The sequence below is a fragment of the Episyrphus balteatus genome, chromosome 1 (assembly GCF_945859705.1).
Source record: "Episyrphus balteatus chromosome 1, idEpiBalt1.1, whole genome shotgun sequence".
NCBI lineage: Eukaryota > Metazoa > Arthropoda > Insecta > Diptera > Syrphidae > Episyrphus > Episyrphus balteatus.
This window is the reverse complement of record NC_079134.1, coordinates 44,675,832-44,695,790: the sequence shown is the minus strand read 5'-3', so window position 1 is coordinate 44,695,790 and position 19,959 is coordinate 44,675,832. Positions and strand designations below refer to the sequence as shown.

At 28.6% G+C, this 19,959-nt stretch overlaps 1 protein-coding gene across 2 annotated transcripts in view; it reads right to left on the bottom strand.

The window, feature by feature from the left end:
- Positions 1 to 19,959, bottom strand: part of LOC129905841 (neural-cadherin) — a 269,076-nt gene that overhangs the window by 65,382 nt on the left and 183,735 nt on the right. For both annotated transcript variants that reach the window (XM_055981443.1, XM_055981442.1), the window contains exons 2-4: positions 18,519 to 18,662; positions 13,834 to 13,949; positions 12,040 to 12,204 (exon numbers count right to left, since the gene is read on the bottom strand). In XM_055981443.1, the coding sequence (XP_055837418.1) occupies positions 12,040 to 12,204; positions 13,834 to 13,949; positions 18,519 to 18,662 (425 nt within the window). The remainder of the gene's footprint in view (positions 1 to 12,039; positions 12,205 to 13,833; positions 13,950 to 18,518; positions 18,663 to 19,959) is intronic.

Here is a 19,959-nt window from a genome sequence, read left to right as displayed (position 1 = left end):
GAATTATATCGAAGAGTATAATAATAATTATAAAACCTGAATTATTGTAAATGGTACAGCCAATTCCTCGTCCAATGTACGCTCGTAAAGGGTTTGGGGAAATACTGGCGGCAAATCGTTGACATCACGAATATTTATTACAATTGTTGTCTGGTTCTCATTCAAACTATCAGATGCAACCAATTTCAATTCATACTAATAAATAAAAAAATAAAAATAAATAAAAAATTGCTGCGTAAAATAAAAAATTGCAATAAAACAAAAAAAAAAAAGGAAAAATTGTACTTAAAGTAGTTAAAAATTATATGAATATACACCAGAAGGAGATTTATGAGTTTTTTTTTTTTGTCCTGGATGTGTTGTTGGCTTTCACTTGAGCTCCCGATCTCTCTCGAAAAAGAACTTCACTTACACTACTTGCAAAGTTAATCCTGTTTCGCATTTTAAATTTTTTATTATTTTCATTTATTTACTTCCGTTGTATTCCATGAGTTCAGGGAGATAAACAAAACAGAATAAAAGCAAAAAATATTGGAAAGTGACAGGAGTGTAACGAAATTAAAAGGATACACACACTCTTTTTCTCCCTGAAGTGCATTTTCTGTCAGTATCAGATTCGTGTATCCGCACTATATTCATTCATTCAAATACCCTTCATCATCATCATTGGGATCACTTCCCTCCCACACACACACACAAGCAGCCAGTTCAGTTCATTTTAAGTATTTACCAGTAATGTGTACGTTTAAAAATTGTTGATCCCTTTTTTTTTTTTGCTACTAGGAGGCGCTTGTTAAGCCTTTTGATGTACCTACACTTGTATTAAAAACATACACAACAGAATAATCGAGAGTTGTTTACAGAGCTCCCGCCCAATTATTTTGAGGAATAAAACACCCTCAATCTTCTTTTTTTCATACGTTAAAGAATTTCTATTAAAACAAAACCCTAATTTTATGAGTTTGCAAAGTAAAACTTTTGGCCGCCATTTTACGTTTTAGTTTTTTCGTTGTTCAAGGACCAATTTTTTTTTTTTTAAATCAATTTTATGCATGTCCAAAATACTTAGGTAGGTTATTTTGTTTTAGTTTTTTGGTAATATTTGGTAGAAGTTTATATTCCAGTCATATTTGGATCCGATTTCGGATAGTAAATTAAGAAATAAAAAAAAAACTGGCAGAATTTCGGTAAAACTATATTATTTATTCAGAGGCCTGGAGAGTTCCTTGACCAGGATTATTGTTTTTTTTTTTTAAACGAAATAATTTCTATATAGTGTTGTAGTATTCTCGATTTTTAAACATAATATCAAAAAAAAAAAAAAATAAATTTTAATCTAAAACAAACAATAATTTTTTTTGCAAAATTAATTTTTTTAATTGAGTTGGTAAAACGAAACCGACAAATTCGAAAAAATTAAACATTGCGCTGTGAATAATTGACTATCCCCAAAATGACGGTTAGAAAAAAATATTTTTTGAAAAGTATGTTTTTAAATTAAGTTGGTAGAACAAAACCAACATTATTCCAAAACATTAAAAATCCCGTTTTCCGCGTTTTCGAAAACTTGGTTTTTCTTAAAAAAATCTAATGACTTATATTATTTATATAAAAATTTTCTACAAAATGTTGTTGAAATTGAACTACGGGAGAAACTAAAAAAAAATGGTTCTATTGAAGAAACCGTTACAAAAAAAAAATTCTATGATAACATAATGTACATAAAAACAACCTTTTTTATATCAAAATCGAAGGAGATCGTTTTTTTTTTGAAAATTCATTTTTTCCAAAAGTAGAAATGGCAGCTACCGTTATTTTTGGTTCAAAACAAAATTTATTCCAAAATGCCCTCTGTTAACTGTCTTAAAAACGTTACACATGGTATCTGAATTAAATTAATTTAATCAACTCATTCGTGGCTACGGCCGGCCACGGGAAGTGAGCGACTAAACTGCAATCCTGAGCATTAAAAAAATATTAAATATAGGCCCTGAGTCTCTGAGCGACAATCCTGATCGTTCTATTCTATTTTTCTGCGGCAACTACATTATATTATAAATTAATACGAACATTTCAGTTCAGGATGTAATATTTTGAAGAAAATATTAAACTGCAACTTTTTTTTTTTAATAAAAATAAAAACTGTCACCGATAGGAATTGCAATTTGAACTCCAATCTCATACTCATCGAATTTTTATTATCTTAGAAGTTGCCTTCGGATTGCCGCTCAAAAATGGACCACCTCGTCGCTTGAAATTTCCGCTTAGGATTTTGCCGCACCATAGGCCTGTAATTTCTTATACAGACTGACTGAAAGACTTGAAGAACACACTTTTTCTCGCTTTCTCTATCATCCTAATGCCTGATTGGTGTCTGAAGTTCGATTACTTGCGAAATAGGTAGGTCTATAGGTGCGTAAAAAATTACTATTATGGAGAATGCAAGAAAGTGGGTCTTGCAATTTCTATTTGTCTGTCTCTACCTCGAGTAACAGAAGCGATTTTGTTTAAACTTTGTAGTTAAGTGTTTTTGGTGATTCAAAATGATTTTAAAGAACGGCAACACCTACAAAACTACAATAAGTTCACCTAATTTGTTTAAAATCAGTTTTCGAAAAACTTGTATCAGAATTTTGAAAAAAAAAAAATATAAATAAAATTGTTTCCGTCTTTTTTCAAATTTTTTTTTTGAATCAAATTAAGTTTATATTTATATTAAAATACTTAGTTAAATAAAGAATATACAAAGGTCATAATATATATGTATAACTGGAAGAGATCTAAAATTGTATTGGTTTCAATTCTATTGCATTTTGTATAGAAAAAATTAAGTCTTTCCAACCTGATATTGTTCCAAATTTGTATATGTTTTTCAACTCGATATTTTAATTTTCACTATTTTAAATTAAAAATGCAGAAAAAATGCATTTGCCAAAATAAATTATAAGGGCAATTCCATGGTAACTCACGTTACATTCACAAAAATTTCCAACACATAAATATTTTTTTTTTTTTCAATTTTATTGTAAATTGATACGAAATTACTATCCATGAATGGAGCATAACTATTACTTTCATAATTAACTAAAAAAATTGTCTTTATTTTTAACAATTGCTTGGGAAAAATAAAAGTTTGATGGTAACTCACGTTACAAAAATCGGACACGAATTTTAAGAGTCCGACAGTATGAAGTTTTTATGTGATAATTAAGAATCTTAATTTGTTTTCAATGAAGATTCCATACATACAAAATTACAAGCTTTTAATATGAGTGACAAAACCAAACATTTTTTTCAATATTTCGAGGAAAAATTTTAAAATATTTAGGTAACTCACGTTACATTATTTTGGTAACTCATGTTACCTGCTTCCAAAAGTAAAGAAAAGATGCATTTTCACTCAAGTTTTTTTTTAATCGAATAGTGTGTAACGAAGCTTGCTTAAATGTTAACTTATTTTAGCACTCATTAAATAAAATAGTAATAGTAAATAGTAATTTGCTAATAAAAAAAGTAAAAAGACTGCATAATTTGTTCAAAATTCGTGTCCACTTTTTCATGGAATTACCCATAAACAATTTTTTTTTATGAAAAAAAAAAAAAAAAAAATAAAATGTATCAAGGCAAAATTTAAGATCAGATAATTTAAAAATGTTTTTATTTATATATTTAAATGTTTATTTCTTAATTTGATTAATAATTTTTTTCTCATACAAAATGCACTGGAATTGAGACCACTGTATGTCTTTCCTTGCAGACTTGTGCCCATATAAGAAAAATGTAAAACAAAATAATAGCCTTGGTAGCCCTGTTTATTTTTTTGCATTTTGAACTCCTTCATTTATTTTTACTCTCATTTCATTATAAAAGTTGAATATTCTTGTTTTCTGGTTCTCCGGTCAACCTCATATCATTGTATAGTGGACCATCATCATAATATTATCCTGCCTTAAATGCCTAATGGACAATATTATTTTCAACCTACTTAGTATTCGCATATTATAATACTGAAAACAGAGCAGAGTATTTTTTTGTTTTAAATATTTTAATGCTGATTTTTAATTTTTTTTTATTTAAATCTTTCATTATACTTTTGCGGAGATAATAATACTACAAAGGTACTTATGAGTATGTTTTTAAAAATAAATATTACCATAAAAATGGATCTTATTTATACCAACATAAAACAACTCTCATGATATTGTTGTTGTTGTTGTTTTCACATTAATTTTTCTGTTTTAATTAATTCCAATGCAGTAGAGTTGTACTCGAAAAGAAATTACAAATTCACAGCAACAACAACAACAACAAAAACAAAAAAAAAAAACAAGAGTAAAAAATATTTTAATTCAATTTGCAAAGTAATTAAATGGAATTTTCGATTAAAATAAAATCACACTGTTTCGCTTGCAGTATAATTTTTTGTTAAAAGAATATTTTGCCTGCAATGTAAGTAGTCCTTTTATTTTGCGAGGTATAATGTTGACAATTATATTGTTGTTGTATAAGGTTGTATCATATCGTCGTCGTTGTTGTCATAGGAATCTCGGTGGTAATTTTACAGTGAGATTGAAATAAATAAGAATCATTTTTGCCGCATATCCTTACCCCATACCCTATTCTTACTTGAGTATAAATTACAAGAAATTGATGTATACAATTTTTATTTTAACAAATTTCAGATAATTGGGTAGGTATGCCTTTGTGATTGTTATTGAAATGTATTATACGTTGAAATGGAAAAAAATTTTAGTTCTTTTTTATTAATTAGTCGAATATAAATTATATCTCCTGAAAAGGAATTCGTTGGCGTTCAAATTTAATTAACAGTATTTATATGGGCGGACGATGGTTGTATGATTCATTTCAGATAAATTCGCTGGTAGTTTAACACTTTTGTTTACACAAACTAAATGAGATAAAACACAAGTAGTAGACATTTAAAGAATAAAACATGTTTTTTTTTTTACTTTGTCCCCTAGGATTTTTTTTTTATAAAAAATAGGGTTTTTTTATAAAAAATAGATTTTAGAATCTTTAAAAATTTTTTTTTTTTTTGAAAAATCATATTTTCGACAACGGGAAATTGAAATATATTTTTTTTAATTTTTAGTTTTAGATGTTGCTTAGTAAAAAAATGGCTGCAAATGATTAGTATCTAAGAGATTTTTCGGTGAGGACTTTAAAAATTGTGCATAATAATATGTAAATATAAAAGTTTTTTTCTGAAAAATGTAAGCTGTAGGTAATACTTTGCATGTAAATTTTTTAAAATCAGATAAAAGCTATCTTATTCTCAATAGGTATACAAAAATAAATTATATCATACAAGAATCGAGCGTAAAGCATTGGATGGGTGTTTCTCGGAACTGACAAAAACAATTAAATTGAAAAATATAATTTATTTTTGTTGAAATAATCCAATAATACAGTAAAATAAGGAGAAAAAAGGGGGGGCTCAAAAATCTCATGTCCGCTTGTTGCGATTTCAAGGACAAATCGCGAAATGGAGATTTTCAAAATTAGCAAAAATAGGCTATGGTAGTATATACACATATGATACATGATTTCAAGGTATTTTTTAATGCTGATTCCAAAAAATTTAAAATCAAGACAATCTGACGTCTCTGGAAAAAGTTATACCTGTTTTTCAGCTATCAACTCATATTATTATAACAGTTGCAAACTTACTGCCGAAAAACCCTTAAAAGTTATGGTAGATGAACCAAATTTTGCATGAAGATTTTAGAATCCATCATTATTAAAAATCAAAACAATCCCTTGCAAAAAATATATATACCTACGAAATAATGGTATTTTTTGAAGGAAGGGCAAATTTTAAGATATGCACTAAAGAAGATTCTTGTTCATTTTAGGAATAAGTGCAAATAGGCTAATTTTTTCATTTTAATCTTTGTTTGGATATTCTTTAACTACTCTCAAAAATCTAAAAAAATCTCATGTCCGCAAGTCCTAATTTTCTTGTTTTGAAAATAAGGTGCAGATTTTAAAAAATTAATAAGAAAAGTTTAAATTTTTATATGTATACCAACATAAGCGACATGATTTAAAGGTATAATTTAACCCTAATTCCAACAAAACTCACAAACAAGTCAACCTGACCATCCCTGAAAAGTAATGCACCTTATTCATGTTGATCTGACACAAATATCTAAAGTGTAGTTTTCCAATTTTTTAAAATCTGCACCTTATTTTCAAACCAAGAAAATTAGAAATTTAGATTTTTTATTGTTATCTCTACTTTTTGTTAAAGAATGCATAACTTCAAAGTATCCTGCACTGAACAAAATTTTTCATTGAAGCAAAAGATCCTATATTTAGGTAGGAAATTAAAACTGTAGGTTAAGTTTTTGAACAACAATATTTGTTACGTTTTTTTGGAATAAAAATAGTTCTCCCATTAAGGAAATAAAAAAATATTTAAATTTTCGAAGAAAAAATGGCACCATCTGATTTTATTGAAAACACACAAAAATGCTCTTGTGTTAAAATCGCTATTACGTAGGCCAAATTTAATCGAAATCGTTAGAGTCGTTTTCGAGATAATTGTAATACCTCAAAAATTTTAAATAGGAGGTTTCACTTCCAAAAGAAATACTAAAAAAATAAAGTAAACATGTCTTAAAAATCACTTCAAAATCATCTGTAGACAAAATTTTGAAGATTCTATGTCTTAAGTTCAACTCCGTTATAAGGGAATACCCAAAATAATACAGGTCAAAAAACAAGCAAAAACTGTCTTGTGAAACTTTTGATGTGGCCTAGAAAATTGTTTTTATTTCAGACTTTAGGACACAATAAAATGCAAAGAAAGTCCTGCTAATAATGTTTTAAATGCACCGCAAATTTGTGCCTAATTTAAATTCACATAACAAAAGAAATTAATACTTTCTTTTTGCTAAATATTGCTATCGCAACTAGCTATGTGTGGTAGCTGTCATCTAATAAAAGCTCATAAAAACGATTAAGTTTAATACTCACCAAAACCATCAACCTAAACTAACTATAATAACACTCCTGCTTTTAAAATTAATTACCATGATCATGCATTTCTGCCTCAACCATATACTCAAACCATACTCAAAAAAAAAAGACAATTTTTTTATTGGATTACTCTTCGTTGGTTTTGGATATATCCTCTTTTACCTCTTTATACCTATACAACACTAGCTTTAATCGTTTTTGGCCATTTTCGTTTAACTCCATTGAATTCCGTTATTATCATCATAATATCATTCCAACAAAAAACCTTTATGTGAATGTTTCCATTATAATATAATTTAAGGCACAACACAAAAGCCTTTATATGGTGGATACCTTTTGATAGGTATGAATGTATGTGTATCAAATTGAAAATCTGCAGAATCTTTTAATTAAACGCTATCAGCGCGAAACCACAACCGTATAAATTGATTTATCGCTCATATAATACCGAAAAACAAAAAAAAAAAAAAGAACAAAAAGATCTCTCGATACAACTCACATATACAAAAGTCTATAAATATGGATATGGTTGTAATGGTTAACGGAAGGATATGAATGTTGTTGTTTCATATCATGATATACCTACCTATAACCAAACTCAGTTTGGATATCGATACTTTTACTACTCATATATAACTTTTACTAAGAATTCAACACCTTTATACTATATTCGAAGGATTTTATAGTAGAATATGGGAGTTTTGTGTTTGTGTATCCAAAGGTATAGTATTAAATTACCGGAGGATATTGTACATGCTTTATGCTATCTCTTGCATACTTTTCAGATGAAATCGCTCTTAAAATTTAAATTGCTTTTTTTCTTTGTTGACTTTTAAATAAATATTTTTTTTTTGTTGTAGGTTGAAGTCTTTAGTGTTGACTGTAAAAATTGATTTAAAGCATTGAGACAAAAAAATATTGCATACTTATAGGTTTATCCCAGAAAATAGGTATTGAGGGATTTCGGCTGTAATTTTTTGTTAAACAATTTTCTTTCTTTGTGACACGCGATAGAAAACACAAAATTATGATGATAAAAATGAATTCTAATTTTTTATATCGTATTGTGTGGATTAAGAAAGTCTAGCTCCTAAAAGTATACTGCAAAATGTATTTTACTTGTTTTTAACTTACAGTCAAACACATAATTTTGATGATTAAAATGCTTATTTTTAACATGATTACATTGTGCGATTTAAGAAAGCTAAGCTCCTAAAAGTAGGTATACTGCAAAATGTTCTTTACTCGCTTTTTACTAGCGATATAGGTACTATTATAAAAAGTTCAGGATTCGAACAACATTCATCTTCTGATCTTATGTTTATGGTTCGTTGGAATATTAGATGTTTAACAAAAATTTTAAAAACATAAATTTTATTTTATTTCATAAGCTAAATACAAAAAATATAAAAGAAAAATTTTTAATTTCAAACTCAAAACGTATAATGGAATTTGATTTCTCTTATAAGGAAGAAATTTTAGTGTGTTAGTTTTTTTTAAATCGTTGGTGTCACTTAAAAAAAAAATTTTTTTTAATTTTGCCAAAAAAAAAGAAAAAAAAAAATATCGTCAAAAAGAAAAACAAAACTTAAAGAAATAGATTTTTCAAAAAAAAAAAAAAAATTAGAATATTTTTATAATTCTTTAAAATTTTGTTAAATTTTAAGATTATGGCTACCTTATCGATTCTATGCAAAATTTTAGTTCAAAATCGGTAAGAAAAATAGAAATTAAAAAAAAGTTATACGACAGGTATCGATAATATAACAATCCAATGAACTTTCATGGAGCAAGTACATTTAACCCTTTTTTGTGCCTTTGCTTCTAACTTTTAAATTTTATTATTTTTGTTATTTGCTTTTTTATACCCTTTTTTTTGTTAGTGTTGACATATTACACAAACAAAATTAATCTCTTTAAAAACCAATATGAATTAAACAAACAACTGATTTTTTTTGATTCTGATTAAACGACTGTAAAATCATTGGAAAAATATAATAATATCCTCAAAGGTTACAATTTTATTGATTTATTTTTGTTATACCAACACAAAATATCATTTATAGTCAAAAGAAGAATATTTATTTTAAATATTTGAACTATATCAATATCATGATGAAACCTAAAACAAAAACAGGAAATATGTAAATGTAAATAAATACCAACATTAATCTAGTATAAAGTATTAATATTTTTGTCATCATATTTGCTCGGTTATATTTTTGTATTCCTAGTATAACCTATCATTGAGAATTATTATTATTTAATAATACAAAAAATTGATAAAAAAAATCAATATAAATCGAATATACGTAATATTCTCATTTCTATTTTATTTGTTTCTATGTTGTGACAATCATTGTATATTTAAATAACAATTTTTATTTCATTTTATTTAAATTCATAAAAAAAAACAAATCTTTTGTGTTGTTGATTTTATAAAGAGAATTTAACTATAATAAAATCAATTTTCAATTTAACAAACAAATAGAACAAAATTTCAATTCATTTATCAGAAATATATGAGAGTTATTCTTTTGTTAAAAAAAAACAACATCAGAAAAAGCAAGCTTTACCTCACTAACAGAACATAAACAATTATACTCAATTACTAACATATATATGCCATTTTTTTTTAAATAACACCATCATCTATATAGAAGGTATGCCAGACTACTATAGGACTTAATTGAAGCTTGTTTTTGTACAAAAACATTTTATTCAATCAAAAACTAATAAAAAAAAAAAAAAAAAAATATTTTACGAATTAATTTTTTATTGGATGGATATAAAAAAAAATAGTAGTACACTCATCCATCCACACCAAAAGTGTATTAAAAAAGGCTTATCGCAAGAGAAGTATTACATTTATAGCACACAGTGCAGTTGTTAAGCTTTGAATTTGTACCACCAAAATGTTCATCATTCGTTTGGTTGATAAAAAATAAAAACATGTAATCAATTTTTGTTTTTTTTTTTTTCAATACATTTGTAGAAATTTGGTGAAATATTTTTGGTCGTGTGGATGTTTGTACTATTCTGGAAATGGGACGTTGATTGCAACAGAAATCATTTCAAAATTCTTGTTACTAGTTTTTGGATATGTTTTAAAGCAGAATATCATTATTTAATAGTACAAGAAAATATCCAATTAAAGATAGATTTAATATGTGGGTTTTCAGTTGGAAGTTAAAGTTGAATTGAAATTAAATCTACCAAAAATCGAAATATTGCCTGGAATAAAGTGAAAGTTCATGAATCATGAATATCTTGGGTATAAAGTGAGGCTTGGAGTCATAGGATAGGGATATCTTTTGTGGTAAGGATAATAATAAAACAATTTGAGTACAATCGTATTCCATCCATGATACATTTAAATAAGAAAACTACTGAGATCTTAAGTAACTGAACCTATGTAAACTTCAGAACGAAGATTCAGGTTGCTTTTATTTTTTTTTTATTGTTTTTTATATTAAAGTTTTGTAAAATACTGAAATAGAGAGAATAAAAAAAAAATAATAAAAAAAAGTTCGGTGCTCAGCTCTTTTGTTTAAAAGAGTTCACTTGTATTATGCTTGTTTAAGAGCGGTTGTTTATCTCTTTACTAGTTTTAATCATTGTAAAATATTAGTTAAATTAAATATTGGTGTTTTTATTAATTTTAACACCATATTTATGCCGTTTTTCGCATAAAATTATTAAAAGTTACATTTTCATGTATTATATCCCTCAATTGCTTAATTTGAGGATATCAACTCAATATATCGCAGCACATATCATCATAGGACAACTCATCATGGACAGTCCATTATGAGAACAGTCAACACAAGGTTCTTGCAAAGTTATTTTGAGTTGATTTCATTTGAATGTTTTTCTTTTCAGATTGTAGACTTTTTTATATTTTTTTAAAAATTGTTTCTCTTGATGAAATGTTCTGTGATGAATTGTCTTTTGGTAAACTGTCTATGATGACTTGTCCTATTTTTTTTTTGATTTTTGACTAGTTTTGAGCTGCTAAACAAGAAAATCATATTTATCATATTTAGTTTTTGATATTTTTCCAAATACTGTTGAAATTCGGAATGTTTTTTTTATAGAGACTCTTATTGTCTTAGCTCTAGCAAATATTAAAATGTTTAAAATAATCTAAAATACCTACAAATGGTGACCAAAATATAAACAACGCTAATACAAATATTAGATTATATCTCCATATTTTTTGACCAATTTTACTAATTTTATTAATTTTACTGTAACCGGTTTCTGTCCTATACCAATATGACAAAAAAAAAAACTTATTTATAGGTATTATAGAGTAACACATTTAAAAACATTTTACAAGGCCTTAACATCCATAGAAAATTTCCTACGAATAGCAGGCACGTGTCAACAAGTTATTTTGTTTTAAAAGTTCCCAGAATATCCAAACAATAAAATAAATTGATGGATATATTCATGTTGAAAAATCCATTTTTCATTTAAAAAGAAAAATTCATAAAAATGTTCCTGAATTCACTTTAACCATTTTTATTATTATTTTTCACAATAAAAAATAATAAATACCAATGCATGCAATAATATTTTCTATCAATTAAACAGCTATATTGTATTTAAAAATTTACACTTAATTGAAGATCTATAAATAAATTTAATAAATACAAAAATAACTCAACACACACTCTAGGATTAAGTTAAAATGGATTTAACTCTCAAAAACAAAAAGTGTTTAAAAAAATACGATGGGAACAAAAATTGTAAATCCAAAAAAACATAAAGCTTGGACAAGGTACAAGGACACTATAAATATTTTTTTTATACTTTTTGTTGTGTTGGCAAGTAAATGTGTATCATCAATCAAAATCAGATTATTTTTAACAATGCAAAAACAAAAAAAAAAGAAGTAATCCTCTATAAGGATTAAAAACGATTTTTAAATGCATCAACTCTGTTTTTTTTTTTTCTACTTTGCAGGATATACAAACAAAACAAAAAAACAAAACAGTATAAATTTTGTTTTTTTTATTATTTATGGACCTGTAAAACGCGTTTCGGTAAATTGCGGTCATCCTCTTCTGTTATTTGTGTTCGATATGTGGGCCGTTCAAATACTGGTGGATTGTCGTTGACATCTTTGACATGGATTATTACTGTTGTATAGTTTTCCTTAAGATTATCTGATGCAGCTAAACGTAGTTCATACTATTGAAATTGAAATTTAATGATGATTAATATTCATGAATTGAAGTTCTCCCATCACAATGATTTAGATTAATGCAGCGTCCAAGAGACGAGACAAAATTTGGAGAGAAAAAAAGGTTTTGTTGAATAAAAATGTTTCTTAGAAAAAAATTTTTAACTTAAAAATTGATGTTGGTAGAAAATGAGTGAAAGTTTTTTGAAGCAAGGTAATTTTGTTATAACTTTAAAAAATTAAAAAGAAGAGTTAAAAATTTTAACAAAACTAAACCTAATAAGACCCCTTTAAAACAATTCTCTTTAAAAAAATGTTTGAATTAAATAGAATTCTATTAAAAATAATCACACTCGACATCATAACAACATTCAATCAATCTAAAGTCTCTCTTTTGTGTCCTGAATCTGAACTGAGTGGATATATTTTTGCAACTTCTTATACATTCGAAAAAATGTAGTGAAGTGATAAATTCTTATAATACTCGATGAGAGAGTTCTCTTTCTTTTTTTGTCATTCACTGATTTTTTTTTCAGTTTGACCACACATTTAAGTCTCACTCCCCCACAACTTTCACCAAATACGATTTGCCGAACAAAAGCCACACCAATTAGTATCTGTTCATACCAGAAAAAGAGTGCAAAATTGTGATTATCCTTAGGTTATATACGAGTACGGTGCGGCGTTCGTGTTGGTTGGCTGTTAGTGAAGTCCTTTTTCGTTTGGCTTGGTTTGGTTTTCTTCTCTTTATTACGATTTTTCTGATCTTTTTTTTTTTCTTTTGCACTTTTTGTCACAAACATTTTTCCAATAGTTAATTTTTTTTTTTTATGTGAAAGTTTTGTGATTTTTTCGGTCGTTTTTATGCCTCAGCGAATTTCAAATTGACGATGTCCTTAATTCTTTTGTGAACAATGGGAATAGCACAGTTTTTCTGAGTTTATTTTTTTTTGTCATTTCATTTTTATATTTTATTTTTTTTTTGTGTATTCAAGCTCGTCCACACTGATTTAAATGAAGTGATTACAGCCGCACGGGGCGAATCTATACCTATACCTACACATACAAAAAACCCCTACACATAACGAATGAATGGGAAAAATATTTGAATGTCCTTTATATACATATATAGGATTGATGAGAGTTCTTTAGCATTTCTATTGTGTTCGGGAATTTCGGAAAAAATGGTGATTGTCTGCTTTCGTTTATATTTTTATCGCTGGCAGTAGTGCCACAACGCGCCGAGCGCCGTTCAATGGGGGGGAAATGGTATCAATATTATAAATGAAAGGCAATTTTAATATCATTCTTTTTGTTGTCGTGATGTTGTGTTCCAACTATCTCTCTCTTTGCCCAGCAGGACATTCGAATATATTTTATTCAAAAGCATCACTATCCATTACTGTCGTTTGAATGGGAGCTTATTTTTTTGTTGAGATTTTTTTTTTTGTTAAGTATGAAATTTTTTTGGTTTTCTTTGTGTATGGAAATGAAATATTGTTTCATTTTACACCTTAATAGAGGTGCACACTGCACAGTGTGTGTTATGATGAAAATGGGTGTATTTAAATTGATAAATCCTATAAATTAAAAGAAACAAAAAAAAGGAAAAAAAAAACATAAGTAACGAAACTTACCCGTCGTCTTGTTTCATAATCAAGGGCACCAGCTACATAAATGGCACCCGTCATATTTTTTACAGCAAAAGCACCACCTATGTTACCGCTTGTGATCTCGTATCGAATACGCGAGGCTATAAAAAAAATAAAATAGAAACATGAAAATGAATAATTTTTTATAATTATAAGGATCCTTGGGAAATGAATTTCATTACAAAAGAAAAAAAAAGTACCAGAAGAATATTTGTTGAAGCGGCATGTGTGACATGACATTTGAACGAAATAAGGAACAGTAGTTCCAAACTTTTGGTTTTTGTTAATTTTTTAGGACATTAAGAAATTTTGTATCAGCTTATTCTTAACATTAGTGGGGTCTTCTAACAAATCGCAAGAAAATTTGGCAGGTTAAAATCCACAATGGCATTCCGAAGGTACCTAATATTAGGAACTTTTTCGGCAAGCGTGCGTCGCGTCGTGACTGGATCGGGTAGATATTGATGGTCAAGACAGGCAATGTAACTTTTGGTCACGACGAAGTTCTTGCCGGGAAATTATTTTTGTATCCCAGTCAAAAATTACAAGTGCAAAGTTCTAAGGTTTCTCTAGGATAGAATACGAAAGTAAGCGTTCTCCGTTACTGATGAAGTCTAGCTAAAAAAAACCGAACCTATGCCCCGTATAGGGACACGCTGGTGACTTTTGGTTCTTGTACCCGGACAAAGATTGGTTTCAGGAATGTGAAGACACTTCTAGATTTTGGAAATGAAGGATCTCACAATGCCAGGTCACTTATATGTAACGCTGCACTACTCTACTACGGAAAGCGTTTGTAAGCATTCGGGAAGCTGCAGTTGGCCTGCTTCTAACTTAAATCGCTATCAGTAACCTAATTTTATGGCAGTCACTAGATGAACGAATTATCAAGAGCAAGATTTTGGTCTAGAGTACTTTACGTCACCACCATGCAGCGTTACACCCCAAATGAGCTCGGTACTGACGAAGAAGCTGGAAGCCTTTTACATTCGGCCATGTTCACCTACAACAAAACACCATTTTAGGTGACATCATTATTATAATGGGAGACTTGAATGCTTAAATTATAAACATGTCAATGGAAGGCTTAGAAATGCATGGATAAGCGTGAATTGACAGTTGCAATGACAACATCAAAATATTTATGAATTTCTAGCACAAGAATTAGTCTGCTAGGAGTTTTAAACAGACGAATACTTGCATGGGGATTGCCCGAAATCACTTAAAATCGCCTAAAGCTGAAGTTTTGTGATCCAATTGAACTGACCAGAATCCCAAGCTTTGCACTGAAGGAATAAAGGATTTCGCCACTTGCCAGCAACTAAGGGATACTTTTACTCGAAAATCACTGTTGTGCAGCTGTGAAAAAAGGTTTTCATTTCAGGTGCTTAAAGAATAAGTATTCGGTCGTGTGCAAGACAGAACCAATGCTTTACTAAGGAAAACGGTGTCTAATTCTCGCTTCAACCACATCAACACTTTGGGCCAAGACGCTAAAAATTGAGCAAACAGGTGCGATAGCGCAATAGTCTTGAAGGTAACCAAGGGGCTCAAAACAACACCTGGTAAAAGAAATGGATGATATAGATGGTAATCTGCTAAGTTCAGATGAGGATCAGCTAAGTAGGGGGGAGAGGCATTTTTTCCGGTTTAAAACCGCGTTTTGAAGAAAAAGTGCAACTAACACTTGTCGGATTGTTTTGGAACTATTATAAGCTATTATGGTTATGAAATAGAGAGAGTTACTTCAACCTTTCAGAGATCTGGGTCACCGAACTCTTCCCTGATATGATCGTCAAGCTTTAAAGAAAGGGAGATCTGATTTAGTTCAAAAATTAGATGGAAAGGCTTTTTTTCCAGAGGTTTTTTCAGGAATGCAAAAAAGAATACCTATACCTACCTAGAACAAAACAAAAATTAGAACGAACTTAAAGCTCAAAGTGAAGTCAGACAGGGCAACATATTGTGTGATACGTGATACCGATATACTGGATGCAGCCTTGACAGAAAAAGTAGGAATTTGATGGAATCAGATACTGAAAATCGAAGCGGGAAGGCAAAACCTGTGTTTGGGATGTATTTCAATATTTGAAGGAATAACTCTTTTAGCTTAAAGCTTTTTGCTTAACAGCTTTTTTTGTGTAGCACTTGGAAAGTTTCATACATTAGCATTCGCACTTTTAATTAACCTAAACAAAATTAGTTTCACCTTTTAACAAATATATTTCACCTTTTAGCAAATAGGTATATTTCACCTTTTAGCAAATATAGCATTCGCACTTTTATTTAACCTAGAATAATGTCAAAAACATTGCTAGGGCATTCTAATTTTATCAATTTTACTTCAATAACTGCAACCAAGTTATGGTCCATGTTAATTTTACTTAGAACTTGTCGTGCGTATGTTTTGATTAAAGTAAGTGTCTTTTTTCTATAATAAGCTATACTTTAAGAGTTGGAGAATGTTTTTTAATTTTTTCCAACATACATTTTTCGGAAATAAAAAACATTAAAAAACACAGGTTTTACTGCGATGTAATTCAGAAAGTATAGCTCGCATGAGGAAATGAGATATGGGAGAAAAAAGATAATTGTATTTTCAAACCAAAAAAATCAGCAAATTTCCTGTGCCACAAGTCGTTTTTGAGATATTGAGAGTAATGCGATTTTTTAAATAGCGGATGTCCCACCCAACAAAAAATTACGTAAACTGAGATTTATTCTCAAAATAAACCCCTCTTCAAAACTGCATCAAATCCTAGGTGAAGTATCTTTTTTTGTTAGATTTTTCTCTATTAACTGAAATGCACATTTTGTTTATAGGGTCTTATTGTGGCTTTTGGGGTGTTTCGTTGATTTTAGTGCTACGGACAGCTTCTAAATCCTAATCCCTTCTTCATAGCTCGATACCAAAAGCTTTTTCTAGAAAAGGTTTAATCAGTTTGCGTTTAGTTTAAATAGATTTGCTAAAAGTTTAAATAGTTTGCTTTAGTTTAATTATATTTGCTTTTGGGCTTAATTGATTTGCTTTTAGTTTAATTATATTTGCTTAAAGGTGAAATATATTTGCAAAAAGGTGAAATATATTTGTAAAAAGGTTAAATAACTTGCGTTTAGTTTAAACAAAAGTGCGAATGCTATATATCAACTTATAAAAGGACGAAGGACGCTTCAAAAGTTCGTAATTAGATGTAAGATGTCTACGTAACATTTAAAGGGTTTTTTTTTGACACAACCGAAAGAAAAACGTTTTAGGAGAATGGGCCAGGAATTCATTGAATTTTTTATAGTAAGACTTCTGTCGGTGGCAGTGAATTGGGGACACGCTTCGAAAGACAATTACTGCATTTCAAGCCAAGAAGACAGAAGAATATTGGGAGAAGGCCAAGACGGAGAACAGTCGAAAAACAGTCAGCTCAAACTTATGAAGAACTGATGGTAGTTGACTCAAGATGCTCTAAAATAATCAAATAGGCCATAGGTAAGTACTCGTAGGTACTATAAATCACCAGTCAGGAACCGAGGTCACCATTTGACTTAAAAAATAAGGTACCTACCCCAGGTTGCCAAAATTTGTCTTCACTTTATGTTTTTGTTTATTTCTAATGTTTTATTTTCAAAATGCTGAAATCGGGAATCATTTCATTTTCCGAAAAGTGAAAACCCGTCCCGAACTGCGAAATTTTCTGTTGAAAATTTCCATTGAATGAGAATATTTGAATTCCAAATAAGAGCTCCACTTTTAACTCGAAAAAAAAATTATCAACGTTAATTATTTTCTTTTTGTCTCATTAGCAGTTTCTTTTTTTTTCGAATACATACAAAATTAAATTCATGTTCGTTAATTTTATCTATACCTACGTATACAGGATCTGTCACTTTTGATTTAATAAATTCAACAAACATACTCTTAACTCAGTATCAACAAATTTTAAAATACGACAAATGCTGGGTGACTTGACTGGTGACAAAACTACGACACGCCCTTATTTAATTAGTTCTCTCTTATTGTCATGACATCTGTTAAGTTTTAATTAAAATTTACAGGAAGTAGGAATAAATTGAAAACTTTAAGTCAGAAATTGTGTCATCTCATCGCGCAAAAACCATACCCCAACAATTCTTATATAAATTTACCACTAACAAATATGAGAATCTGCATCAGCATTTCCAGCACACACATGTTCATCAAACCAAAACATTTGTGAAATTCTCTATCAAATTGAGTAAAACATATCTCATACCTTACATAAATTTAGATGCAAAGAATGAAATCATATCCTTGGAGGATTTTACTGCATTCGTCGTGTCGTTTGGAGAAAATATTATAAATTTTCTCACTATTTTACTGAAACGATTTGCTGTTTGTAATAATATGGGTCACATATAGATTGAAAATTAAACAAGGAAAAAGGATTTAAGGAAAAAGGAAGAGAAAAAAAAAGAAATTTGCTAAAAGTTAAATTGCAACCACAAAGTTCTTTGATCTCTGTCATATCATACGCATCAATGCAAAATCAGAAAGATTTTTTTTCTTCTTTTTTTTTTTCTGTTCTGGTATAAAATTCATCCCTTTTTTTATGTAAAGTAAAAAAAAAGTAATGGTTAAGCATCACATGTGTATGCCATTAGGATAATTGATTTGTAATATATAATGTTGTTATACTTACACTCATCGTGATCTTTGGCGGTAACGGTAAGTACGGTATGTTGAATGTCTTCATTTTCATCGACTTCCGCCTCGTAAAGGGATTTGTCAAAATAAGGTGGGTTATCGTTCTTGTCAGCAATTCCAATACGAATAAATTTAGTCACTGAAAGAAAAAAAGGAAGAAAAAAAAATTTAAAGTTTGTTTGATTTACCTATACTTCAATTAAGAAAAAAATATATCTGATTTTCTGTTAAAGTTAAGAGTTCTTAAACTTTTTTTTCTTGTTAGGGGTATTTGAAGAAATTGGTGAACCTAAAAAGTTTTCTAAGGTTTTCGGTTGGTTTCTTTTTAATCATTTAACATGTTTGATTTAAGAACCATGCAATCCATTTACTTATTTATTTCTTTTTTTTATTTAATTTAAAAGTTTTTATAATTCACAAATTGATTATTTTTTTTTTCTTGAAACATTGTAAAAAATGTTTTTATAATTTTTTTTTTAAATTTGGCCTTGAATATCTTTCAAATAGTAAAATTAATAAAAAAAAGTTATCAAGACATTTTTTGGGGAGCAATCTGTTTCCTACAAGAATATTGTGTTGCGCGTTTGATTTTATTATAATTTTTCAATAAGTTACAAAATTAAGAACAAAAAACGAATTTTTAAAGATTTTCTCAATTTTCTCGATTTTTTGACCTCAAATATCTATTAAACGGTTTGATAAACGAAAAAAGTGTAAAATAATTTTTTTTGTAGAGAAATTTGCTAAAAAGTCAATTAATAAAAAAATGATTTTTTTTTTGTAGAAGCTTGATGTAAAAATGGAAAATTCCCATTAATATAAAGAGCTCATATTTGGTGTGTATATTCTAAAGGTGTCTAGCAATCGATTTTTCGGAGTACAAAATCAAAAAAAAGAATTTCGATTTTCTTGACCCACCCTAATGTACCTACCTACATTTAACAGGAAACTATTTTGTTTTTTTTTTTTCGATTAAGTATTGTCAGTATTGACTTTATAGCGCAAGCTTAGGACTCGTAAGAATAGGAAATGAAAAAAAAAATGGCTTCCGCAATTTATTCTTAGTAGTGATTAGGGTGATTCCTCCTGTACTGTGTCACATAAGGTCCTCTTTTGAAAAAAAAAAAAAAAAATGAAACCAATTCGGGATTTCGTTTTTAGTTGTAAAATTCATAATTTCTTAATAATTGCATCCCAGTTTTTATTTTTTATTCTACAAATTTTGTTGTGTTTTTACTTGCTCTATAGGGCAAGTATTGGTTTCGTGTAGAAAAAAAAGTTGAGGTTTTAATCAAAATCAACATTACGATAATGGAGAAGATAAAAAAAGTGGAGTATTTGCAGTAAAAACCTGGTCATAAGTCGATTTTCTGAAAATCAAAATTGACACCAAAAAGTTTGGCAAAGTGGGTGCAAAATAAACATGTGTCAATATG